This window comes from Phalacrocorax carbo, chromosome 2 (assembly GCF_963921805.1).
Source record: "Phalacrocorax carbo chromosome 2, bPhaCar2.1, whole genome shotgun sequence".
NCBI classification, from domain to species: Eukaryota; Metazoa; Chordata; class Aves; order Suliformes; family Phalacrocoracidae; genus Phalacrocorax; species Phalacrocorax carbo.
Window position 1 is genome coordinate 160,233,635 of NC_087514.1, and position 27,224 is coordinate 160,260,858.

The 27,224-nt window shown below is 41.7% G+C and overlaps 1 protein-coding gene and 1 long non-coding RNA gene across 2 annotated transcripts; one reads left to right on the top strand and one right to left on the bottom strand.

Moving 5' to 3' along the window:
- On the bottom strand, positions 1-12,946 carry LOC135312127 (uncharacterized). Its single transcript, XR_010371790.1, has 3 exons — positions 12,723-12,946; positions 9,854-9,943; positions 1-945 (listed from the first exon to the last, which is right to left on the bottom strand). It is a non-coding gene; the product is annotated as an uncharacterized LOC135312127 (long non-coding RNA).
- XRCC2 (X-ray repair cross complementing 2) lies at positions 12,903-27,224 on the top strand. The gene is made up of 3 exons (XM_064445077.1): positions 12,903-12,990; positions 17,135-17,216; positions 22,975-27,224. The coding sequence occupies exons 1-3, from the start codon at positions 12,952-12,954 to the stop codon at positions 23,688-23,690; spliced, it is 837 nt and encodes a 278-aa protein (XP_064301147.1). The 5' UTR covers positions 12,903-12,951; the 3' UTR covers positions 23,691-27,224.

Consider the following 27,224-nt stretch of genomic DNA (forward strand, 5'->3'; position numbering starts at 1 on the left):
AGCAGCTAGCTTGGGGGAACTCATTCTCAAATAGTGATTCTCAGCACTTAGTCTATTGCCAAACAGCTCCCAGAGGAACTAAATGTATACATTTATATGTGTGTGTGTGTGTGAACTGTTGTCATCACTTTGGAATACAAACTTACCTGAAGTCTGAAAAAGAAGAAACACGCTGAGTCCCTAAATTCTGCCTCAAAATTGCTGTGAAGCTTTTGGGCTTCCTGCAAAACTCCCTGGGGGAAAAAGTAGTTTATTTTAGTATATCCAAGTGAGTCTTACATGGGGGTTCATTGCAGAACACAGGTAGAGAAGATGGTGGTAGCCTTTTGTATCATAACTCAGCGCCTGCAGCACACTCCTAAGATCTTGAAGACCCAAACTTCTCTTTTCCACATCTCCAGAAGGCAGGAATCTCGTTCTCACTCAGTGACTGCTTGTATTTTTCCATTTAAGAGTCCACCCATCATTACTTACCTTCCTAGAGCTCAGTATTCTTGATCTGTAAGGGAGATCCCCTAGGCAGTCCCAAGTCAGGCACCTGGTCTCAGACACATCTTCATCCACCACTTCCCATTGGCTAGCCCAAGAACTTCTTCGTCAGCCCACAGGCTTCATCATCCCATAGGTTCGTTATGCACAGAAAGAGAGGTATTGCCTCAGGCACGCTGACATGGCTTCTGAACTTTCTGTCTTCACTTACTATGTGGAGACCCACAGGACTTGGGTCAGGTGCTTGGAATCACTGCCTGAAGGCCAGGACTTAGTCTGGAAGCATTATTTCACTTCAACCCAGTGCCTGAAGCTAGTGGGTATATTCGAGTCTTTGGTTGTGTTTTCTAAAGCACTTGTGCGACCTCAGATCCTCAGAGTAACTTTCAAACTGACTCATTGAAAACGCTCTCTACAGCCTCCAGTTATCTCTTCAGTTCCAAGAGGTAAGCAGGACTGAAAAGCAGAAGAGGGGAGGGTATATATGTATATATGCACATAAACATCATGATAATATTTAACATCACTATAAAAAAATCAAAGATATTTTCTAAATTAAATATTAAGTTTCTGAGTACAAATTAGGTACTCCTGGCTATAAACCAAGGAGGCATTTCCCTTTCAGTAGCTGATTCTCCAATGGTCTGCTCATTTCTCTTATCAGTGCTTTGAACTAAGTGGCAGTTCCTCTGTTTGGAGGTAGTGAGGTTCAAAACAGACAGAGCTTCACTAGTAAAAACTGTTATTTTAAACTGAACTATATGCTGAACAAACAAGAATATAAAAGATCTTGACCATCACTTGATAGTTTCTTCTAAATTCCCCTTCGATGCCTAGTTTGGAGTCCGGCACTTGTGAGCACGTAATTTCTTCCCCATCTTCTCCAAGCAAACTCTAACAGGGCTGTCTTGTCTCCTTGCAGGTGACAGGAAGAAGTCATCACAAAAAGGAAACCCTATCATAGCCCAGTGAGCATTATTTTCAGCAGCTCTGCCTGCTTAAGGAGTGCCTGTTCCTACATCATTCCTCCTGTACCTCCTAGGTTGCTGCAAATAAATCAGAGGAGGGGAGCAGGGCTGGCTAACCCCCCTACCCCCCATTCTTTTTCAGCCAGGATTTTTTCAGCCAGATTAGCTCTCCTTTTGCACTTCACCACATGTCCAAATGCTTGTGCCAGCATAGCAGAAGGAGGAGTAAGGGAGTGGGAAGGAGTGGCTGGAAGTAGGAGGAGGTGAGGGAGCAGAAGGAACTGCTTCAGCAGGTCTGAGGCCCACAGCCTAAAAAAATAACAGCCTCACTGGGATCAAGTACTCTTAGGGTGCCCTTGTGAGGATGGATGTGCTCTTTTCCTGAAATGCTTCACTTGATGAATCTTTGTGTGCTAGTGAGTGTCTAATTCACTGTAACAAAGATCTACCACTGAATGCACTCATTATTTTCCAGTGGGGACACTACCTGCTAACAGAGAGACGGTTTCAGGCAAACGGTGCCAACATCTCCTTCAGCGTGCTAGCCTTTGGGCCTTTGTATGTCTCTAACTTTGTTTTAGGGCACTAAACAGATTCTCCCCTAAAGCAACGCTGCAAGCAGGCGTACTGTTGCCTGCAGATTTCACACAGCCTACAGCGCAATCACAGAACCTGCAAGCGGCTCGGATATATTTAGAATCCCACATTGTCATTACTTTCATCCTGCAAAAGGAGAGGGGGAGGAAATAAAGAATAGAAGCAGATGATAAATGCACAGCTGGAGAACATCAGCAGACATCTCAGCACTGGCTGGGCCTGGTTCACCTCTTGTGTAACTGAAAGGGAGTGGATGACCCTGAGAAAAGAAAATCAATGTTTATTTCTCTTGCTGTGGTCAACACCTGGCTGCCCCTGTGAAGACAGTGTTATAATAATCTGCCAACCATCGTTTTCTGCGCCAAGTCACTGCTGCCACTGAGAACCGAACACACAGGTGGGAAAGGATACAAGGCAAAGAACTGCCTATGAAGAGGGGAGTGCGTGTCTGCTGCCTGGCTTGAAATACCCTACAGGCAAAGCACAGCAAGACAACATGCCGTCAGGATGGAAGAGACTGATCATAAAAGGTGATAAAAAGCTACGAGAAAGCAGTAGAACAGGAGGTCAATACTTTTTCATATGTAAGCAGAGATGACTGTAATTAAACATTTAAATCACAGTTGTTGGGTAATTACATCGGATTGTGAAATGGGATGTTTTTTTCCAAGATGGAATCCCAAGAGTAAAAGGACAATATTGAAGATGCAGATAAAGTTAGTGTTCTGCCTCCAAAAGATACTTCCACAATCGCTCAAACTTATCAGGACTGTTTCCCCTTCCTTCTCCAGGCCCCTAACTTATGTCTGCGTTAAAACATAAGTTTTAACTTGCCTTGCAAGGAAGGCAAGCTGACCTTTTTTGTGTTCCCTTTCACTGCTCCTGAGCTTCCTCATCCATCTAGCTTGCTTTAATTCCTGAGATACCTCATTTCTTGCAAAGGTGGAGAGGAGAACACTTGCTCATACAGCCTTCAGGCTATAATAATGGGTAAAATCGCCCAGATTATACCATTTTTTTTACCTCCATGATACATTTTAAGTTAATATTGGCAGTTGGGGATTATACTAGTGAAGGCTTTTGTCTGTTGGGGCTTTGTTTGCCTATGGCAAGAGGGAAAGGGGAATGGAGAGAAAGAGTCTGGTTATTTTATTTAAAGCTTTTTTTGAATGAACTACTAGGTTCACTTCAGAAGGGCAGGCAAACATGACAGTCAGCTGAAGACTCCAGATTATTGGGTGAGAAGAGCTTTTCTGGGTCCCCATAACTGTCACTCTCTAAATAATCCATATTATTCTTAAACTTGGCTGTTGTGTTCAATTAGAAGCTGTGGTGTTAATCTCACTCCTAACCATATCAGCTGCATTTTCCCCTCTCTCCTTGCAAACGAGTCCTATTGTTTCCTAGTGCTCTGTTCTCCGCACCCTTAATACCACTCAAAACAGTGGTTCCACTTAAATGATACAGATACTTTGCGGACATTTCCATGTTTCACTTTCCTCCTACAACTCCATCTCTTCCTAAGAAGCAGATCTTCCAGTTAACATAGACACAAATCAGCTTGCGGGATGCCAGCAGCAACAGAGAGATTTGCTGGAAACTGTAATGGTCTCTCAGGAATCCAGGGACCTTTGCTGATGGCTACACTGTGTCAGAAACCCTGCTTTTCATACGTAGGGTTTTATGCATCAATTATCAGTATCATTGATATATCAATATACATGCAATTTTTAATATTGCAGGTAACTTCTGAAACACCACATGGACATGGAGAGGTTCCCAGAAGTCCATGGTCATGGGGTGTGCAGCTCCCACAGGTCTGCTACTACTTCCCAACTTTCCATGTTGTCTTAGATCAACTTCTTTGTTATTGACCAACCATTTAATAATTCCAAGCTAGCGCCTGAGTACAGGTCTTTGGGAAGCACTGTAACACATTTCTGGCTGTAGTTGCTACCTTGGGTGAAATCACTCTTGCTGAAACTCTGCTGCCGTCAGAGGATTTATAAAGAAGTTATTTTAGCCTACACATCTATTGCAATCCCCTCACAAATTAAAGGGCAGAAACTGCCTTGTGTTGGGTCAGGCACAAAAACATTTTGGATCACCTCTGGATGGCCTAGCAACAGAGTGGTTTTTCTTCTGGATGCTTCATTTTGTGCTTCAGAATTCCAGGCTGTTTTTTTGGATTTTTTTTGGAGGAGAATTTCACAGAGGAGAAATTAACCTTTGAGATTAACCAGTTCTTTGAGGTCTCCTCGCAACTGGCTCTGTAGTCACTTTTGGCTAACCTAAACACAAGCTGCCACCATGAGACAGTCCTGCCGGCTCTCACCTCTGGCTTCACGTTGCCATCTCCCCATCAGGGAACTGAGCACCAAAACCAAAGGCAGACTCCTCCCTCTCACCTCCATCAGCTCCCAGCTGGGTCACAGGGCTGAGCTGGTTCAGTATACAACCACCAGCACAACCCAAAGGAGGCAGCAAGAACGTGCAGCCCAGAAATAGATCATGTATTGCAGAAGCAGTTTGAATTTATGCCATTTTAAAGCAATCAGGCAATTGCAGCGTTAGCCTGCAGATTGAAAAATCTTAAGTGACTAGATTTGTTTTGGTGAAGTGCTTAATTTTTGCAGTTAATCTTTCAACGCATTGCTGTTCCCTAATGCACGGCTTATCAAAGATTAGGGCAGTGAAAGAGGTGACCATGTTTTCAAGCTCTACATAATCTGAGAATGTTATCCCATTTGCAAAGAAAGAATGTTATAATATACTTTTTTTTTCTCCAGAAACTACCATTGCAAATCTCAGTTCTAACTTTCAGACTTTCCTGTATGAAGTCTCTTTCTGTAACTGCCCCTCAGCAAGTTTGTTATAAACATGCATCATCAGAAAATTCAGTCCATCATTGCTGATGTGAGTGCAGAGCTCACACAGTTGATGAAAAAATGGAGGGTTATATATATATATATATTTAGAATTCATTTTCTGCAGATATACTTGAATGTTCACATATGAATTTGGTGCTTCAGTGAACATTCCCATCAGCAGTTTATTGTCAGAACATTTGCAGAAAATCAAGCATTGAAACAGGTATGAACACAAGCAGAGTGGATACATGGAATAATCAGAGAAATGCTACTTACCCAAAGTGGCATTTTGCACTAGTGTCAGGATGCACCGGATATAGGACATCAAAATACAGGATGATTTTCCCAAGCCATGATAAGGCTATTTTGTGCTGCCCTAACATAATATAACCTCAGATGGCTATTTTCTTTCACAACAGTAGGAAGAGGTTTCCCATCCTAGGGGAGTTTCAGGATTTCAAAATCAAAAGAGCAAAGTCTTGTACTCTAATCCACCAGTGAGCCAACATGAACTTTTTTTTAAATGTTTCATTTTAACTATGGCCCTTTTTCATTCAAATATCTTAGTATAATTAAGATCTATGAGAAAAATCGTTTCACAAGACAGTTTCACATTGAAATTGCTAACCAATGATGTCTCAACATCTTTCTAAAAACCTCCCCTGAAACTTCTGAAGATGAGAAATCCATCCAACCCATTTCCTTCAATCAGAAGAGAGTCCAAAAAACCTTTTTGTTTTCCACCAGTCTCTATACCCTGGTAGGAAAACTACTATCAGTAAACTCCTGACTGACTCTATTCTATGTCACTACCATGACCATCTTCCATCATTGTAGCAGAAGAACCATGAGTACGCGAGATGAACGTGGATGGAGCGTGCTCTCCTTGCAACACTCCACATTCGCAACTTCGTAAGAGTTACTGCAAGTTGCCTTACACAAGAGAATCTCTGAGGCTGGTGTAACATACATCAAGAATGATATAGCTTTCCATACTACCAGAAGAGAGAATGGCTTCTGACAAAGCCAGTGCAAAGGCATCTTTGATTTACACCCATGGTCGCAGATGTCCAGTTTGCACAGATGCATAAGAAACTTCTAAGCAAGAAAAACCTAACAGATCTGGGAAGGTTGTAAGCAAACTCACTTGTGACTCTTCTAGCTGCTGTGTGGAAACAAAGATTACAGAATCAGAGAAACTGAAATAAGCTCCTGAAAGCCATCTGAACCAGCCTACCACTGAAAGCCAGATTATCACCAGCTCTAAATCAAACCTGCCACGGCTTTATTTGGCTGAGTCTCAAAAACCCCAAAGGATTGAGATTCCACAACTCTTCCAAATAATATATTCCAGTGCTGTGCTGCACTATCCTCCTGCTGAAGAAATTTTGCTAATGTCCTGTTTGAATCTCCAAAGGTACAAGCCGTGGCCCTTGGCCTCAAATTTGCCCTCAGTTTCCAGTTCTCATAGTAAGTTCCCAGTCTGTATCGCTGCATGAGGTTATTCTGCTCCAGGTACCAAGCTTCACACACCTTACTGCATGTCTTAAGGTGCAATCCACAAGTGTTCCAAGATCCCTCTAGACTGAAGCTCTATTATTCAGTATCCTAGTAATTTTCTCTAATTTAGCATCACACGTAAGTTTTCTGAAGGTGTGTTCTCACTGATCACAATGAAAATGCTGAACAATATCAGCCCCAGTATCAACCCCATGGTACACAACTACTATCCAGCCACCACCTGGGCGTCAGGCTGTTGATAATTGTCCTTTAAACCTCATGGTCCCAGGCAGTTTTCAACTGATCTAGCAGACTATTCATCTAACCTATACTTCCTCAGCTCCCACATAAGAATGCTATGGTGTCAAAAACTTTACAGAAGACAAGATATATTGCATCCATCACTCTCCCTTAATCTTCTTAGCCAGCCATTTCACCATAAAAAGCAACCAGCTTGGTCAAGCATGATTTACCATTGGTAAATAAATCCATCTGCACTCTTTGTCATTACTTTCTTGTCATTTGCATGTTTGGAGATGGATTCCAAGAGGATGTGCCCCATGAAGAGCATACTTGAGCTTTAGTTGCAGTGGCAAGGCAAACACCAAGGCCAACACCATACAACATCTAAATTTATTCACAGATATCCAGACGTTTGGGTATGACTCTGTTGCAAGTGCAGCAGTGTAGGTGTGCTTAGGTTAGTCCAGACCCTACAGTGTGGCCACAGCAGCACAGAGTATAGCTTTACTGACCAAGCTTACACTGGGGCTTATAGCCGTGGTGAAACAAGACTGCCATAGTAAATCTGTCATCAGTACCAAAGATGGCCAATCACTGCAGTAAACATATCCCGGTTCTTTCTAATAAATTTACTTCACAGACCATTCAGACTAAGTTGTAGATACCTCCTGGGTGAATACACTGTCAAGCCCCAGTTTCAAGACAACAGTCAAAACCAAAGCATTCCCTGAACAGGGTCTGGAGTGTCATCACTGAGGTGAAAGTGTGGTCTAGCTTGAACAAAACTTTAGAGCCTTCTATTAAAACATACCTTTTTCTATTACTACCAGTAGCAGATCTGACAGCTGTTATCTCTCTACTTATACTTTATGCTTCCTAATTCTAATATACGATGGCACTTCACTTCCCAATATCCAATAGACATTCTTTTGATGTATCTTTTGGGCTAGTGCCTAAGCACATTTGCAAATAGTTTAGTGCTCAATTTAAGGCTGAATATATTCCCAGAATTCCTTTGGCAATCAATTATTTATTACTTACAAGTGTTGAGATCAAAAAGAAAAGAAATAGAAGTATATTTCACTCTGACAGGAGGTCTGTGGGGATTACAGAAAACAGAAACTTTAATGCTAAATCTGTGTAAAAAGGGTAAAATGGGGATTCCCTGGTCAGTTTAAAAAAAAAAAAAAAAAAAAAAGAAAAAGAAAAAAGGGAAATGGCCTGGATTATACAGTTATTCTGCTTGGGCTTTATCTCATGGTTAGAAATGCACGCTTGAAGTGTACCATTAGTCCTCTGCACCACAGGGGCAAATTCTGATTTGCTTTTGCCAAGGAATACCAGTTAGTGTAGACTCGGTGCCAGCTACCTGGATGCATCTTTTATCAGAGTACCCAGGGTGGCATACATAGCTAATTAATTAAAATACTGGTTCATTACTATTGACAGGCCTAGGATTTGTGTTACTTTTTCAGCAAGGTCACACTGCCTGCATGGCTTCTTGGTCATGTTTGTAAAATCTGGGGCTTGTAAGGGCATCAACATTCAAGCAAAGGGGAACTCACAAGAGTAGAATTTAGAAAGATCATTCATACTTCATTGAACAGCTCTGTAGAAGGTGGAGAACATTCTCACAAGCATGTTTTATGGGGGCAAAATTTGCATTATTCCTGTCAGTGGGGTACGAGCAGTGATGGAGGTTCACAAGGTCAAAGATAAGACCTCCCGGTCTTGTGGGCTGCAGGTCAGAGCTCAAGGACTCAAAATGAAACTTCATCTGTAGTCACTGCTGGCTATGAAGGTGTCTTTACAAATCACGTGCTCTTCTCTGTAAGCCTTTATTTATCTATTTATTGCTAACCTTAAACTGTGCCCCAAAGACAAGCAAGAAAATACCCCTGGCCAGGTCACCAATACAATACCAGTCCTTATCTGTGTGATTAATGTCTGAGTAAGGAGTATCTGGCAGCTTTACAACGAGGCAGTGCAGAATTATTCAGACAGGATGGAACAAACAGCAGGAAAAGAACAATGTGGTACAAGCAAACAAGGAGTAATTCCAACTCCAAGGGTAATTCCAACTCCAAGCTGACAAAAGGCAACCTGCAGAGATAAGAAATCTAGATATAAATGCAGGTGAATGACTGCACAGAGCAAGTTTACTCCTGATGTAACCCTGCAAGCTGAATTGTACAGTAGAATATCCAGCAACCAGCAATAGAACTCTATCACAGATGCCAGAATTTAGTAATGACCTGGGCTGTTTTTTTGATGGCTAGCAGTCCATCTACCAATGGACTAAATTTTTTTTCCCCAGGTTGCACAGCAAATCTATCACTTCCTCTGAGGTCAGTGAAATAATAACACCCTTGTAATTTAAGTTACTTATTTCTGAAGTAAACAGATAAATTAGACTACCATAAAACTGAGACACATCTAAAGAAAGTGGCAGCTCTCCTGGTAAAAAGAATCAGCCATCTGCTCTAAAAAATCTAATAAAACCCAGTGACAGATCACTTCACTCGTTGAGAGAAACTTGGAACAGTGGGGCTGTAATGAGCTGCATGAAGCTAGAGGAGTCATGCAACAGAGAGGTTCAAATAATCCACCGGGCAGTTCATCATTTGTTTTGCCACATGCAGATTCAACATCTACCATAAGTCTTAATTTTCACTACTACTAGTAGTAAAAACTACTACTAGAAGTAGAAAACGAGACCTTCCTATTTTGTTTCTTGGAGTGATTCTTCTGTTTAATGACTTTTTGGTTAGTCAATTTGTCACGTTTGGAGTGAAGGTGTTTAAGAGTCTAGAGGTTAATTAGAAAAACAACAGCTGACTTTACTGAAAGAGTTTAATTCAACTATACGAACAGAGACAAACTGTTTTCAACCTAGAAGATCTGTTTGGAGCTGGTTTGTGCTGGAATGTCACCCACACAAATCTTGCGAGGGAACATTAAGTGACAATACGCTCAAAATGATGAAGCTTATGTTGGAACAAAATCTCTGTGGCTGAAAAAAAAATGCTTAAAGGAGGAAACATTTACATTCCAGTTTCTAATTTAGCTATTACTTAATTAAATATAAAAGTTTGATGTATTTTTTGCAAACATCCTCACACATGCTGAATTTCTTGTCACCACATTGGTTTTCCTCATGCTTTTCCCTTTTGTTTAAGCTCTTACCTCAGGCCTTGTTCCAGGATAGGGTGTTAATTCTTTAGACTGGATCTCTGTTGTAGACCAACTGGCAATTTAAAGTTAGGACATTGCTCCCTAAAAAAAAAACCAAATGGTTTTATAAACAGTACACTTGGTTCTCTGCAGCGCTGGGGCACCTGGGCTTGTCCTCCTTTCCGCAGAACCCAGCCCAGTTTCCTTCCGTTGGCTGAAATTAGCAATGATGAACATATGAATGAGCAAATACGCTCCAAAAAATAGTAAAAAATCAATTTTGCTCAGGCCTGCAACTCCAGTTAAAATACTTTCCTCTCTTGCCCTGTCATTCTCTCTCCCTACGATGAAGGTCTTAAACATGTGCAGTAGAAAACGCAGCATCTCAGTGTGGAAGATGCTCAAAATCAAGATTGGGAAACAGGAATTTTCTCTGTAATACACATTTCATGGAGACAGGGATGCGTACCCCTAGAGTCTGATCTTTCTGCTATTAGGAAAGTCATTGCTCTTGCTGCTGAATTGCTACATAAACAGTGCCTGTGGCTCAAGGGGCACCCTCAGGCTCCCCACATGCCAAACAAAGGAAGACTAATTTTCTGCCTGTAGAAACAGGAGTGCTGGGGCAGAGAGTCCCTGGATACTATGAGCTACTTATAGCTATACTGCATTAAGGAGGATTCCGTGTTAAGGAGGTTTCTGCTGTTTCAGAGGGAAGAGTAAGGAGCAGGTAGGATCCTGCACCCTTGGATCATATGCTATCACTCAGAAACACTGCAGAAAAAAGATGAAAGAACGTGATGCTGATTGCTGAAGTGCAGAGGGCAGGGGTTTAGAAAGACAAAGATCTACGTAAGGCTGGTTTGGGGTTAAAGTTTGAAGTGTGCATCATTGCCTAAATCTAGCTTTTGATCTGCAAAGAAGAGAAATGATAGTACTGACAAATAAATCTAAAAAGCACAATGTGAGTCTTTATTAAGGCAGAGTGCTGTCAAAGTAAGTATCAATTTTCTAACTTCATAATGCCAGCCACGCTGTATGAAGCAAATGAATGTGAAGGTAATATATGAGAGGTGGTTACGGCAATCTGCCTATCAAGGTGACCAGTGTATTTGATTTACCTGTTTCTGTTACCTACTAAATATGTCAAGCAATTAAATTTCCATTTTTTCACTGCTCAGGTGAATTCCATGTTTTTACCCTCTTTTGAATCTTTGTTGCTTGATCTCCACTGAACTGTGATACTTCATCCTGCGTTAGATTGTAATACCAAAACCGTGTTCACCCATGCAGAAGAGCTCCCCTAGGACCCTGCTGGGATATAGGCAGTGGTAAGTGATGAGGTAGGAGTGGGTTTCAGTCAACTGGCATTTATGTGTGCTGTATATTTTATGTCTCTGAATTCAAGTAGCCATCCCTTTTTAGAAATTAGTGTGATGGCTTTAATTAGAGGAGAACAGCAACAAAGAACCTATAATTAAAACAAACAACAAAATCATGTGGTTGATGCAGTGAGTAGTGTCTTTGTCATAAGTCACAGCGAGTCCCACTCTACTCTTGGGTTGTGTTCAGTCACCAGTCAGCTTCAACGGCAATCACTGCTAATTAATGAGTCTTTTGAACTCTTCCAGGGAACATGGCCTGGACCTCTAAGGTACTGTAACAAGAGACACGCAGCTCTTAAGGTTGTCCCTTATGTTGGCTTCTTCCTTGCTCTAGGTGTGCCTGCTCAGGCAGAGGGGTTGGATGAGATGATCTCCGGAGGTGCCATCCAACCCCTGCCATTCTGTGATTCTGTGAAAGTGTGAGGCAGAAACATCCTTCAATAAAATTAAAGCAATAGTATTGTAGTTGCATTTTTGTGCCATGTGTCCCCCCTGCAGCCAGGGGGGACTTTGTCACTAAAGAACCAGCTTCCATGCTCTTGATAATTTTGCATGTGTATCCATACACAGAGGAAATGAAAGGCTACTACAGCTGCCCAAAGAGACCATCGCCTTCCTGCACTTTAATGAGCAGTATTAGAACTTGACACTAAAATCCTGTTTTGAGTTGGGTTAAATCTGACTGACCTTGTAGAGGCAGGTAGCATCCATCTAAAACTTTGAGTAGAGTCAGGTGGCAACAACAGGGTGTTTTGAACAGAGGGAGCAGCATATTTTGGGCTGAAAGAGTAAACAAAGCCACTGCCTTGCATCTGAGGTTAGATTTTTCTGATTTGTTGGGTATTCAGGACCAAGCTAGAAAAAACTCTTTTTATACAGGCAAACATGATTTCTTTGAAGAAACAAAGAACTCCACCACCAGTTTCTCCTCCTAACTGTAAGAACGTGCAGTATTGCCAATAACCTCACTAAACCCAAAGGGATGATATCATTACTGCTCTTTGATATGCAGATATGGGGAGTTGCTATTCTTAGCCTACTGTTTTTGCATTTAGCCTATGGAAAACACAAACAGGTTCTCCACGTTCTCCGATGCTTGTCTCGCTGCCAACCGCAGCGGACGGGCCGTGGTCCTCAGGAGGAGCAGGTCCTGCTGCCGGCCATGGGCACGCAGCTGCCTGCACGAGGGACTCACCGGCTGGCTGGCTCCTGCCCCGGAGCATCACGTGCCACACAAATTGGGTTCATTCAATGCATGTAAGATATTCTAGACCCCTTTTAATCCAAGCCATAATTGATAGCTGCCTTTTGCAAAGAGCAATTTGGTAGGCGTCAAGATCTTAATCGCAGCTGCACAGATGAACATCCCTTGAGTCACATCAACCCCCATGTCACAGAGGAGCATCCCTTGAGTCAGGCAACCCAGCCACCTGCCCCCATTTCATCAGGAGCAGAAAAAGACCCCACCCAAACCACTAACCTATAAAAAGACAGACCTTTTAAAAATAAACAACCTCTCTGCAGTGACTGGTCCTTCGGGAATGTACAGCAGTGCTGGGCCGACGGCGCCCGAGGCGGGACTCGAACCTGCGACAAGGAAGCACGCAGACCCCACCCCTCTCCCCGGGGGCTGAACGCCGCGTGCGCAGAGCCGCTGGGCGGGGAGGGGCAGGGCCCGCGAGCAGCGCGCTTGCGCAGTAGCCGCCGCCGGCCCCCCGCCGCGCCATGGATGAGGCGTTCCGCAGGGCGGAGTCGGGCGCTCAGGTGAGGCGCTGCCCTCGCCCCCTCCCCCCCCTCCCCCCCCGGGCTCCCCTCAGCCGGCGGGGAGGGCGAGGCGAGGTCACAGCCGTGGGAAGGAAAGGGGAAGCGCCCGGCGGCCGCGGAGCCGGCAAAGGGGGCGGTGTGTGATGGGGGGAGCCGTGCCCTCCCGCCTCCGCCGCCCTTTCCCCGCCCGCCGCCTCCCCTGCGTGAGGGGGCAGCGGGGCCCCGCCTCCCCGGAGCCGGTGCGGGAGTACGGCCCCGGGGCTGCGCCTGGCGGTGCGAGGGGGGCTGCGGGGGCGGCGGGAGTCGCTGCGGGGCCCCGACGCGCTGAGCCGCCCGGACGCGGCCGGGTTTCAGTGGGTGGCCGGGCTCTGGCTGAGGCGGCCGGGGCGGGGGCAGCGGGGGTCTCCGTCCCGCCTTTGGGCGGGGGGTTACAGGGGTCTCAGTAATCCCTTTACAAATGTTTTCTTCGCGCTCTCCCTCCCAAACGTTGGCGTGGATGCGTTAAGGAGGAAGAGCTGTGAGGAAGGTTTGGTTTAAATAAACAGTTTGGAAGGTGGAATTGCTTTCCTGTTCTTCGGAGGAAAGGCCTTTGAGTTTGGGGGTTTTGCTGGTTGTTTTTTTTTTCCCCTCTGCTGGGTGATTTATTTGTAGTGACTTATTGCAATTAGCAAGTTAATTACTTGGAGATTTGTGTGTAACTGTGCCAGAATATTCTGAGTAGTGCACGCAAAAGCATAGAAACGTGAATATTTATTTCTTGTTACAGCTCCATGCTTTTTCAGTGTCCCCTATCAGCGAATCTACACAAATTCAGGGCGTGAGTTGTGCTCTGTCTGCAAGTGGGGATGTGCATTTACTTGTCCATGTGAGTGGTGCCAGTAGGGAATGCACATGGCAGCACCTGCCCGTGACAGAATGGATAACCAAACCTGAACGAGGGAGGAACTGGTAACTGATGGGTTAAGAAGGGTGAACGTATAAGTACATCGTCCAGAAAAAAAATGGTAGAAGGCCTTGAAACAGAAAATACTTCATTTAAAAGAATACTTCCCCAAATAGCCTCATGTGTCAGATCAGGTTGTAGTGAGGGTTGGACACAATCTTGTACTCTTATTACTGAATATAATTCATACAACAAATCAGAACTTCTCGCAAAACACCTTTGGTATATCACAATAAAATAAATGATAAATTGCTTGCATATGTCTTCGTGCCCAAAGTTTACAAAAGCTCAGTCAGAGTAGTTATAGTGGTTGAAAATTAAATTTTGCCTCGTACTCAAGATAGGTTTGTGTTTGTAAATAGCCTGTAGGTTAGCTAACAGCCTCTAACAGAGCTGGAGTATTTAATTTAAATTTCTGTAACATTTTAATGAAGTAATATCTCATTCCTGACAAGACCTATGTGTATGCTTACATTTATGCATAACTTCGTGGAAACCAATATAGTAGAAGCGCATAATGTATTAGTCAGTAGGACTGTTTATATGCATATTTCTTTATTAAAAAGATGAAATCGATAAATTATAAAGGACATAGTTGAAATATTTGAGTCCCATCAGCCTTGTCATTAATGAAATTTAACCCATTGCCTAACTCTTGCTGCATAGCTTGTTCTCTACACGTAACTGCACATACGTGCAGTTTCTTGCTAGTGTAATTACGCTTTTGAGGAACACCTGAGAGCAAAGAGCTACCACTAACAGGTTGCTAAAACATGGGGTTTTTTGTATAAATGAAGATAAAAAGAGCGTTATGAAAGAAGAAATGATCATCTACAGTTAAACTATAGAATCTGAAGTCTCTAATTTGTAACTTGAAATTGTTTTGGTGGGTTTTTTTTCCAAGCTCTTCCCACTCAAAGGCTCTCTTCAGCAGTGCTGTGCTCTGTATGCTCTCTGCGACAAAGCTCGGGCGCCTGATGTCCGCCATCCAAATCACCCTTTAAATACTATAGATTTCCCCCCACTCCTCGTTTTACAGAAGGAAGTGTGAGAAGCAAAATGGAAATGCTTCTCCTGAAGCAGAGCCAAGGTGGCTTTTTCCAATTTTGAAAAACCCATGTTGTCCCTGCCTTTAATGTCAGCAGAGGTGAGGGATGCCTGTCTGGTGTCTCATCTCAGCTTTGTTTCTGTCACTTCTGCTGTAGTGTGGACAAACCTTTGTTAGATGTGAAGGAAAATTGTTAGCTGTTTCTGCCAGGAACCCCGTTGCTCCCAGCGTGACACTAATGAGGCAAGTGCCTTTGGAGATTCTGCTTCAGAACTCGGAAGTAAATATAAGTTTGATAAAAACACAGGTGTGCTATCATCAGTGAATTATCATAAATTACCTACATGAGCAGTGCTCAGAGTAAGCATCTGTAGTTATTTAAAATGAATATATGAAATTGTCATTTAAATAACCACAGATTCATATTTAAACGATCGTGATCAATCTACTGTGTATTTGCCAAGCTCTAGCAGTAAGCTTAAAGAGGTGATATCTAAGAAGAGATGGGGACTCATCATTTCCAGAAGAAATAAACTGCAGAGGATGTATTCACTGATGTACAAATAAATTTGGGAACAGGAGGCTGCAGAAATATATTTAGGCCAGCAATAGTTGTGACTCCCAGCCCCAGCAGCGCTGATAATCGAGCCCCCGTGATCACCGAGTGTCAGAGTGTTGCTTCCTTTGCTAAGAAATGAAGAGCATCAGAAAGCAGCAGCCGGCAGTGGTTTTCCTGTTCCTCTTGACTTCCACAGCTGGATGAGGGGGTGAGAGATTCCCACCTCTTCTCCGCAGTGGGTGCAGCCTCTCCTTGCCGGGGGCCAGGGCCAGGCGCAGGTGGCCGCTTGCACGGGAGGGCTGCACATGTAGGGTCTGTGATGACCCTTCAGTGGACGTGGCAGAAAAACTCTGTGTGAACAGGCAGACAAAGGCAAACACATTGACATTTTGTTAATGGAAGGGGATGTTAAAATGTCAATGAAAATGTCACACTTAGATTCCCATCGTGACCACCTGAAGTAAATTCAGGGCCATTTAATGGAGTTTTATTCTACTATTAAAGGCAAACACACACACATGCAACTGTTCAAACAACTTTTAAGACAACTCAGAGCAAATGTTGCTCATCGACGTGGCAGGGAAGAAAGAGAGATAAGGCAGTGTGTGTTTAAAGGTGTGTGCTCACTGCTTGTTTGGTGACTGGTTTTAAGAAGGACAGGATAAAACTGAATGGGATTTGTTTTCTTTAGGTCTTTAAATGACAGCTGGGTGTCTTGGAGAATGAAATATTTGGCACCAGGGTACATGCTGTGGCAATGCTCTGAGCATCCTGATAGCGTCCTTTCCCGTGTGTTAATACATGTAGGGAATAACAGCTCTAGCACTGGGTGAAATGTTTGTTCTTGGTTTAGCAATGTATGCCAGAACTACAAATAACACAAGTTATGTGAATACCTGTCTACTTGCTATGCAAATACCTGTCAATTTAAGAAATTTTACATGAACTTTGGACTAATTTGTTGTACAGTGGACTCGCTTTACAAATTCGAGCTTGTTTTAGAAAGGTTCTTGCAGAGCCACTGGTGGCTAATTATTTTTGATCATTCTTAATCCATACTATGTTTGAACAAGTAACTATGATATAATAGGATTGTGGCCTAGAAGAGTCCTGTATAACTTCTGAGATGAAATGTGTGTGTTTTTACTTATAAATGCGCAAAGAGGCTGACTCAGGAGACTAACAATGGGTCACGTTTCATCTCTCAACCGGTAGTTTGTTGTGGAGGTGATGATTATTACAAATCATATTCTTTCCCTTTTTCTGTTGAGTGGCAGCACTGCTGTATACCAGAGGTGGCCCCTCTTGCTAGTCTACCTGTGCAGCTTTTTCTTACTTTTTTTTTTTCAGCTTTATATCCCCTCCTTATTGCCATTGAATCTGTATGCTAATTGTTTGTCAGGGTGGAACCTTCTGTTGCTGTAGTCCAGACTATGGTTTTCCATACGTATTTACGAAAATGTTTTTAAAATCAAACTAATCTTTTGATAGGGCTGTCATGGAAAGCTCCCAGTTCTCAGAATCCTTTAAATTTGATTCCCAAGGTCTGTTATTTTGAGTTAACAGCATGCCTCTTCTGTCTTTTCTTTAAAAGCTACTTGCACGACTTGAGGGCAGGAGTTCTCTGAAGAATCTTGAACCTCATCTATTTGCTGAGGAAGGATCTCCTGTTCATGGTAAAAATGTATCTTTATCCCATTTATGGAAAAATGTTGATGTACAAGTATTCTCAGAGCAATGTGACAGAGATAAGCATACAAGTAGATCTTTTTGCCCTGGACTCAGAATTTTAATTGTTGATGTAGTTTTATGCAAACTCGATAAAATGAAATAATGCAGTCACCATTCCAAACTTATTAAATGGACCTTAAAATATCTACTTTATAGGTATCAAAACAGAGGTGTAGGGGAGTAAGTACCAAGCACGTTGGTCTGTTTCTAGCAGTTTTACAGAAATTTGTTCTGGATTCTGTCATTTAACTTTTTTTGTTTTTAATCAGTGGCCTAAAAAACCACCACAAAGCCATAACTACAGAAATTTGCAAAGAACTCGAGGTTCAATAAATAGCAGAGTTTGGTGATATGGAGTTGTCTGGATCAGTGAGGAAAAGGGGCATGAGCAAACAGGATTTCTCAATAAAGCCAAGTCATCAAGCCATTCAGTCTTTGCCTCAAAAGTCCTGGTTATACTTAGAAGGAACTTTGGAAGCAATTCCATTATGAACATAGGCACAAACCAGCTCAAGGAGTGCGGATGATGTTAGGATCAAAATGGCTTAAACAGACCTTTGGTGAATAAATGAGATTTTCAAATTTTCAAATTGGGCTGCCTCCCAGTGAGGCAGGTATGACAAGTTTAAGGTAGATTCTTCTAACAAGGTTTAAGATCAAGATCGTATGTTTTAATGAAAGAAATCTCTGAGATAAACAGAAATGTGCACATTTAGTAATTCCTTGATTACTCAGGGAGTCGGGCTAGTTTTCCAGATTGTGTCAAATTTCATGGATATCACAATGGAGGAGACAACTCTGATTCCACAAAACTAGAAATACATAGGAAAAAAGGAGTCCGAATGGCAGACTGCAAGGATCGTGCTGTGAGGTACTGCAGTTGTTGAGCATATGTATGAATGAATGGGTTTCATATGAAAAGTATGTGGCCGCAGCGGTTATCAACATACTTGTCTGCAATTTGAATTCCCACAAATTATAGAAGGTTCAGAAGAAATAGCAGAAAAAGCAATAAAAAGAATCAAGATAATTGGATGAGGGATGATGCTTAGTCTACAAAGGCAGTCACTGTGAGACTATTTGTGTATTATTTTGCAGCACTTGAGAATACATTAGGGGTTTAGCAATATATGATTCTTGCCCCTAAACATTTCAAATGTGATATAACAAAGATAAAGGGCAGAGAAATACTGGTAAGCCGGTGCAAATGGAGCAAAGATGATTATTTAAGTACTTGCAACTCTGAACTGCTTTGTTACCCATAAGAAGAATAAAGAACCCATAGTGAAATTGGTATATGCTTCACAAGGCTCCTGAAATCTTAACAGTTTTTTTAAAGGTGAGATATTTTTGTTTTGAAAAAATGCAGTAGTTGCAAATGCTGGCCTTTCAGTCTGTTTTTTTAATGAACTTTACACCCAAGAAACAATTGTTGGAGACTAAACTGGCTGTGTTCTGGTAGAACAGACTATGAGAAGCCTTCCTGGTGGCCAGTAATTGCCCTTGCTGTCACAGTCCACAGCATTACATAATTCCGTTCATCAAATTATCAGCTTTGATCTTAAAGCTCTGTTGGCTTGTTCATGTCTGCCCAAAGACTATTCCAGAACCTCGGTTCTGAGACGGCTGGAAACCTAAATTTGTCACTGGTTTCTCTGTGCCAACATGGTCATTGAGCTTCTGAAGCACTTCTATTTTTCTTCTGCTTTTAACAAATGGCATCAATTATTATTTGTATTGGTCATGCTTTTTGGCTGACATTAGTGAAGTTACATAACGTATTAGCACAGATCTTTAGCTTTATATACACAAATGGACTTTACCTTTTATTGCATTTCTGCTTTGTCTTTTAATACCACAGTACTTATGTGAGGCCATGTGTTATTTTGATGTGTGTTCTCGTTATTCAGTCTTAAATCCCTGTTAAAGACCTAACTCTCCATTTGTTATGAACTTGACTTTAGTAGGTCACTGTGGAATACTGTAACACATTGCCCGTGAAGTCCGTACTGAACGGCTCTTAATCTAAAATGATATGATTAAAGTAATGCAAGGACCTAAATTACTCTTTTTTTCCTGATGGTATTTGAAACAAACAAAAAATATATATGAAGCTTCATTAAACTATCCAAAGGTTACATCATAATTAAGTGTTCATGACACATATGTCAGGGTACTATAAAATAGGAACAGCTATTATAGATACTGCTGTGATACTCTAGTCGCTCCTTCTAATTATGATGGACTTGTATATTTAAGGACACATAAGCGTATTAATTACATACCATTTAAGCTCTTCTGGAATGGAGCAAAAGTGACACGAGCTTTAAATAATCTTCCACTATTGCCAGTCATGTTTCTCCTATGCCACCGGCATGAAGGTGTGGGCGTCGGTGTAAAGCGCTGGCGTTCAGCAATAGTATGACACCCAGCATTAACTTGGGATAAATATTGGGCCTTTCTACTTCACTTACAAATGGTACAAATATTAATGACAGCTTCTGCATAGTATTGTAAGTTACTGGTCCAGTAACCCCCAGGTATCTGATGATGGGAAAACTTCAGAGCTATTGCAGAGTATTCAAATAGCCTGTTTATAACGCAGCAGCAGCAAAGTTTAACCAACATTGGCTAGTACAATGATTACAGACAAATCTTGAGCTTTTCTCATTCAAAAGATAACACTGAATTAATGAATTTATGCAACATCATTTAGTTTATCCTGTACGCCACTGCATAGCGGTGGACCGTTGTACTCTTCAGTCTGACCATAGTGGGCCAGTTGAAGCTACTGTGAGCCAAGCAGTGCATAGGGTTGCTCCTTAAAATGTACTGCTTGAATTTGTCAGTGCTGAATTTCATATGAAATCATTCTGCTCGTCCATCTTGATCTGTTAAATCTTCACAGCCTTAAGCCTTTGTTAACCTAATTTGTCTTCTACACGTTATGCCAAGCTAATGGAACAGTCATCGGCTATTTTTAACATTGGGCAACACCAGTTCTTACAGGACAGTTTCCCATTAACTTTCTTCCACCTTCAGGTGTCTGCTCCTGCTCTGCCTCTCAGACTGTTTCCATCCCATAACAGTATCCCTTTACTAATCCTCCTTTTGAAGTATTTTGACATTAATGGATGACGCTAGTAGTGATCACTATGTTTCTTCCATGAATTATTGTGAGGGTGTCAAAGGCTTCTTGAAAACACTGCTGGCCGCAGTTCCTCCTCCGCTGTGTCATGGTTTGTCTGCTCTTATCCAGAACGATGAATTTCCCCTCTTATCTTACTGTAACAGGCTGGTTGCTAATTTAATGTAACCCCACATTTATAGACGTTGCTATAAATGGCTTCTGTTTGCACCCGTTCATCTTGTGGGCAGCCTCTTTGACAATTATGAAGGCACAGAAATCCCCAGCTCTCTTGAGGTTATCTTACAGTCCAAACTGTTACTCTTTTCAGATAACTTACGTGTTTTGGTCAAACTCCAACCCGGATGTGTGTCTTGTTCAGCAATATTGAACAAGCTTTGAAGGGTGCTTAGCTGCCTTGCTGTTGAAATTTATAAACCACCAGCACAAAAACTCCTTAGAATGATTTTTCATTCAACTTACAATTTTTACTTAAATTTGTTAGTTCTGCCAATAAAAGCTCATCCAGTGTTATTCTGTGCACTACAGCTCCCTTATGTAAAGTTTTATAGGAGGTAACACACAGACAACCTGATAAAATGTCTTCAAATAGATAAAGTCAAGCGTTTATTGCAATTTGTTTGGATCATTACCAAACAGTAACTCAGGTTTCCCCACTGCTGCTTCTGAGTGGCCATACAGAGTTTTTTGTTAAACAAGTCATATTTTGCTGTGAAGGTAGGTGAAGCAACCTGCATTGCATACTGGCCCAGCTCAGCTATTGGTCTGGACTCGGAAAGACCAGTCAGGGTGGCAGAAGGCTTGTGCCAAAGCCAGCGACAGACAGAAGATATGCTTGGTTCCTTAACAAGAGGTGCCTTGCACAATTGTTTTAAATATTTCAGTAGACTTGAAGTATGAGGGAATGGCCTACCCAGCACATCTAGGAGGAGTTCTCCCGAGCTGATATCTCATCCTAACAGGGTGTGGGTATGTCACTGCACGGTCTGCGTGACAGCAGACAGCTGCTGGCTGCAAGTGGCAGAGGTGGACAGTGCAGCCTCTGAACAGGAAGAGAAAATGAAGATTTATGTCACAGGAAGTGTAGCCATCTTCCATCTCAAAAGTAGGGAGAGCCGTTCAGAACAGATAAGTAAGGGCTTGGGAGGCAATCAAGCTTTTTAATAAATTTCCAAGTACCAGAAAATCATAAAAACGGAATTGCAGTTGTAGAGCAGCAGGGAATTTCATTATGGAGAGGTGGGCAGTCTGGGTGTCACTGAAATGGACAGAATTGTCACATCAAGTGTAAATGGCTTTCAGCGCTTGCAATGGGTAAAATAAGAGCTTAGTTTCTTCACTACCCTCCCTCCGCCCCTCATCCCATGCTGCATCTGGACATTATACGCACTTATGAACAAGGACATCCTCTGGAAGTTACATAATGACTTGAAAAACCCTGTTATCTCAGGCACAAACATGTTTAAGTAAAGTTGCAATTAATTCTCTACTCTTGCATCCCTCCTATGAAAAGCTGCTATGCCATTTGCACTTGCCAAGGCCGTAGAAATCTCTCACCTTCCTGCAGTTACAGTTGTGTGATTCTTCTTACTGCATGTCTTTACCCTGCTGCCTAAAATCCAAAATGTCATAAATAAATGATCCGGTTTCCTAAATTAGAAATTCATAAAGAGCAATTAGTAACTTTTTTCAAGTCTGTGATATAAGACATAAGATGACTTTAGAAAAGGCTTTAGAGAATCTTGCATTCACATGCAACAAAAGAACTAGTTTCCTAGAAAAGTGTAATGCTTTTATTAATTAACATTTTAAATTTCTGTGCTGTGCGTTTTAGTAACCCATGTGGATCAGGCAGTTAGGCTGTCTGTTTATGAACAGAGATCCTTTGCCTCAGACCGTAGAGTCGTTGCCTGGAGTTGAAGGAATCCGTGAGTCCCCCTCATCAAAAGAAGCAGTTTCGTATTGTGATCACCACAGAAGAATATAAGTGCTAAATAAATATACTGGTGTTCTCTTTACTGCTCACAGATTCCTGTTGGTATTTTATGACACGTGCAGATACTGAACAAGCATATAGCAGACATGAAATGCTGAAGGACAGCCTGCGCTATAAAAATAGATGTGCCAACATGATTTGCACCTCTAATATGTCAGCTTTGGTTTGCTTGTCCTCTACTTTATTTCTTTCTTCATTTTCTGTACGTAATAGATGGCTTCTTAGCCACGTTTGTGTAGCAGCTTCCTTTTCAGCCTCCACCTACCTCTAATGATAGATGAAATCCAGTTGCCAACCTTTTATTGAGATCTGTGTCCTAGATGGTATTGGCAGGGTTTGGGTTTTTTTTTTCAACCTTTGTTCCCAGTTGATTTTCTTCAGCTTAGAACCTTTCTCGAAAATTGAAATTTCTCTTGGTAGGTGTTCATCAGGATTTAAACAATTCTATGAATATCAAAATTGTAAAAAATGCATTTTCCAATTAGCAGAATAGTGACTATTGGTTATAATGAGGTATAGATTCTCTCACCTGACAGCTTGCTGCTTTGTTTTTGAACAGGAGATGTCATTGAATTCCATGGTCCAGAAGGAACAGGAAAAACAGAAATGCTCTATCACCTAGTAGCCCGCTGCATCATTCCAAAAACGGGAGGAGGACTGGAAGTGGAAGTCATGTTCATTGATACAGACTACCATTTTGACATGCTTCGTCTAGTTACCATTCTTGAGCACAGGTTGGCACAAAGGACAGAAGAGATGATAAAGCAATGCCTGGGAAGGCTTTTTCTTGTGAGCTGCAGTAGCAGCACTCAGTTACTCCTCACTCTCTACTCTTTAGAAAACATGTTTTGCACTCACCCCTCTCTCTGCCTTTTGATTTTAGATAGCATATCAGCTTTTTATTGGATAGACAGAAGCAATGGAGGGGAGAGTCTTAAGTTGCAGGAGATGAATCTGAAGAAATGTGCTAACTCTCTTGAAAAGCTTGTGAGAGAGCATCACCTAGCCCTCTTTGCAACAACACAGACACTTATGCAGAAATCTACAAACTCTGCAGAAAGCTTTTTTCCTTTAAAAATTCCACATGAAACTGATACAGACTATAGACCTTATCTTTGTAAATCATGGCAGCAAATGGTAACCCACAGGATATTTTTCTCTAAGCAATGCAATTCTGGCAACAGCAAAGGTTTTGCAGTCATTTCTTGCCACCTCAAAAGAAACCATGTAGTAAAACGTTTGTTTAGTGTTGCAGAATGTGGAGTTCAGTTTTAACTTCAGTTTGTTTTTTAAGCATGTAGCAAATCCTGGTGCTTAAGGCCTGATTAGGTCTAAGTAGTTTTTAGTACCTTTTAAACTAGTTGGTTGTTGCTGGTTGATCAAGAATTTTTGTCCCCATCTTAAAATTTAGTGAATGGCAGGAAATGGTAAAAGTTTTGTATTACTGTAGACATCCAGTCCAAACCGGGCTGGAGGAATGATGAAGTTATGTGTTTGTGCCTAATACATAAAGAGATTAAATCAAGAAAATTATGACCAAAGTCAGCTTAAACTCCTAGTATCCTTCAGTAATCTAACCGATGTGGTATGCGGCCAAATGCACTGACTTCATTTCTGGGTCTTACTGCTTTCCACTCCTCCTCTTCCAAGCTACAGAAATAGGAGCCTAGTTGTCTGTGGGGGAGACTGCAAGAAGGCGGGTGTTCGCTGTATATAAATATTGGTCTTGGTTTATTCCCAGTAGCCTAGGGCACATGAAATGCATTCACGACTTTGCCTAAAGAAGAGGATTCATTTTCACAGCCTGGTAAATAGTGGTAATCCTGACCATCCTCCTCCCAGCTCACAGCCTTTCTGTTTGTGTTAGCATCTGCTTGGAAGAGCAAGGATTGCAGGTGTTTTGACCCTTGCAAACATCTGGGTTTGAAGAATCTACAGCTATTGCAAAAATGGACGCCTGATTTCCATAACTGAAGGCAAACTAAAGACCCAGCTCTGGGTACCTGTGAGTTAATGCTGCACGCAGCAAACAGCTTAGTCTTGGAAAATAATGAAGTGTGGGTTATGGGTTGTTTCAGGTCGGGGTGTTTTTTGGTTGCTGGTTTGCTTTTTTAAGATTTCTGCAGAGACAGAATTTTCTTCTCTGCCATCCCTCATTATTCCCTCCCACTTCTTTCCCTTCCCCCACTCTCTCTAAGAAATCCAGGAATGCCATGCCTCTGGTCTTTACCAATATGTATTTGCCACATGTAGAGCATTTGTGTGCAGGATTTGGCATGCAACATGTTGCAGTTCTGGCAAAGGAGATTCAGAATTTATGGGAAATGCCCTACAGTTCTGGCAAGGAATGCCGTATTATTTATTAACCTAGAGTGCCCTTTGAAAGCTTCAAAGTGCTTTACAAGAAAGAAAATTGCACACAGTACATTATTTAATACAAAAACTTACATTAGCTTACAAATTTAAATTACTCAAACAAGGGGGAAATATTTCTCACAGCAATATTCGTTCAGTCATGTTGTACAGCACGTTTTATAGTTTAGATTGAACAGATTATTAACAAAAATGCATATTAAGAAGTAGTATCTAGCACAGTATCTTTTTGAGGAAGATGCTTAAAAAACTCTATTGTGAGACATTTACCTTTTCATTTCCTGACTTCTGAAGCCAGCTTTTTTCAAGCCGAATGTCTACCTGGATTCCCAGCAGTGTGCAGTTTGGCGTGCTTCCCAGACTCCTGTATATAGAGCTAGGGGCGTATATCTATACTGCTGTTTATAAAATTTGGTATCTCTGTGATTTGGCTGGATTTCTGCAAAGCCGATGAGTGTCCTACCTCTAACAGCAGCCAGTACCAAAGGTTTTGGGAGGAGTGTGAGAACAATCCATTTTCACCGGCACAGCCTCCCGCAGCCTGGGGCTTGGGGAGCTGCTGGCCAGCGCCTGCGGTCAGACCAGTGTTCGATGGCCACTGATCAGACCTGCCCTCCGTGAATTCATCCAGTCCATTTTTAACTTATCCTCTTGGGTCTCACCATGTCATTTCGCAATGAGTTCAGTTTAATTAGTCTTTCTGTGGGAAAGCTTCCTTTCCCCCCCGCCCCCCTCATTTTAAACCTGCCATCTGATCATTGTTCATGCTGTCAGTTCTTTTACTGGGAGGCATGAGCGAACTTTGCCTTTTCAACATCTCTCAGAGGTGATGATTTTATAGACTGTCATTTCATTTCTGCTTTCTCTTCCATCAACACCAATATTTATTTTATTTCAGAACTTGCATAAGTACCCATAAACATGAAAAACACAGCTTAACCATTCAGCCTAGACTGGACCCAAGTTAGATGGTTTAATGTGAGTAGACACTTCCACTGGGAATTACGGTAAAGGACATACTTGCATTTTTTTGTAAAAAAGTGGGAAGATGCAAGTAGAGCTACAGAACTCTAAAATGTGAAAATTATAGGACTACATAATTTCTAGTACCCCCAAAAAAAAAAAAATCCCCTTTTCTGTCAGAGAATGCAGTTCCACTGAAGATTAACTGCTTCGTAAAATCATACTTGCAAAGAAATATGTTTGATAAAAAACAATGGAAATGTTCTGGCATTCCTGTCTGGAAAAAAAAGCTTTTATATTAATCACTACGTAGTTTACATTTTGCATTGAATTATAAAATAAATGCCTAAATTGAAATGAAGCCAAAGTTCTAATTGATCAAAAGGAACACCTCAGGAGATTTTGAAATTTCCCAGTTTTATTTTTACTTTGAATGCAGACAGATTTTTTTAATTCTCTGGTAATTGTAGTATTTGTGCTCTGCACATGTTTTAGATGCATAGCAAACCTAGCTTTCAGGGATGCTGAGCATCTTCATCTTCATCCCTGTAAGTCTGCAGGAGGGATAGGCAGTATGCAATCCGGGAGCGCACTGACCTTATCCTCTGCCAAAATTATGCCATTTGAAAAAATGAACCTTTAGGATACAAATCTAAAAAAGATGCAGCGATAAAGAACCTGGGAAGCAGCAATTTTGTTTGTACCTTAATTAACTGTGGGTATTAAAAATGGTTTTTACAATTTTTTTAATGAACAATTTTCTCCATTAAAACTACGTATAAAATTGTAGTTGGTGGAGAATGCAGTTTCTCCTCAGGAGCCAGGAGCAGTATATTAAACATAGCATTACATTTAGTATATAACATTAAATCCAAAGTCTCTCTTTCACCTAGACCAAGTTCCCGCCCGTCTCCAGCCCACTGTCTAACCTGGTGCGACTGGCGCTGCTGCAGCTCAGTCCCCCAGGGAGGAAGCGTGTTTTGGGTTAGCAGGTCTGTGCTGCTGGAAGTCGGCCCTGCCACGATAAGTGCCACCGTGTATCGTTAAGTGTGAGGGTAGAACGCGTGTATTCCTAAACTCTGATTTATCCAGGTATTTCTTACAAATTAAAACCCTTTCATGCCGCTGTCATTGTCCTTTAGCTCAGTGTTGTATTAGTAAGGCTTTGGTACGCACAGGAACTTTCTACATTCCTTACAATTTCTGCTTGTTGCTTCATATGCAACATTGAACTAAAGCAGCAAGCCTGAAATAAAGAGGAACTAGTTCGCCCTTTTTTCCCCCATCCTTTTTATAATGAGACAGCTTTTTAGCAAAACCACTTTAAGGTGTTTTGCAGGTTTTATATTTATTTTTAAATAAACTGGTATTTCTGTGGACACCTGGAAAGAAAATGTAATTTTTATATTCAGAAAAAAGCTTTTTGTATTCCTAGACTTTTTAACAGAGCAAATAAAACACAAGTAACACTTC

Excerpts from the sequence above, each read along its gene's own strand:
- XRCC2 (XM_064445077.1), top strand. The coding sequence starts at position 12,952 with ATGGATGAGGCGTTCCGCAGGGCGGAGTCGGGCGCTCAG. Across the intron at positions 12,991-17,134 it reads GGGCGGAGTCGGGCGCTCAG|CTACTTGCACGACTTGAGGG; the intron begins GTGAGGCGCTGC and ends TTTCTTTAAAAG. Across the intron at positions 17,217-22,974 it reads GGAAGGATCTCCTGTTCATG|GAGATGTCATTGAATTCCAT; the intron begins GTAAAAATGTAT and ends GTTTTTGAACAG.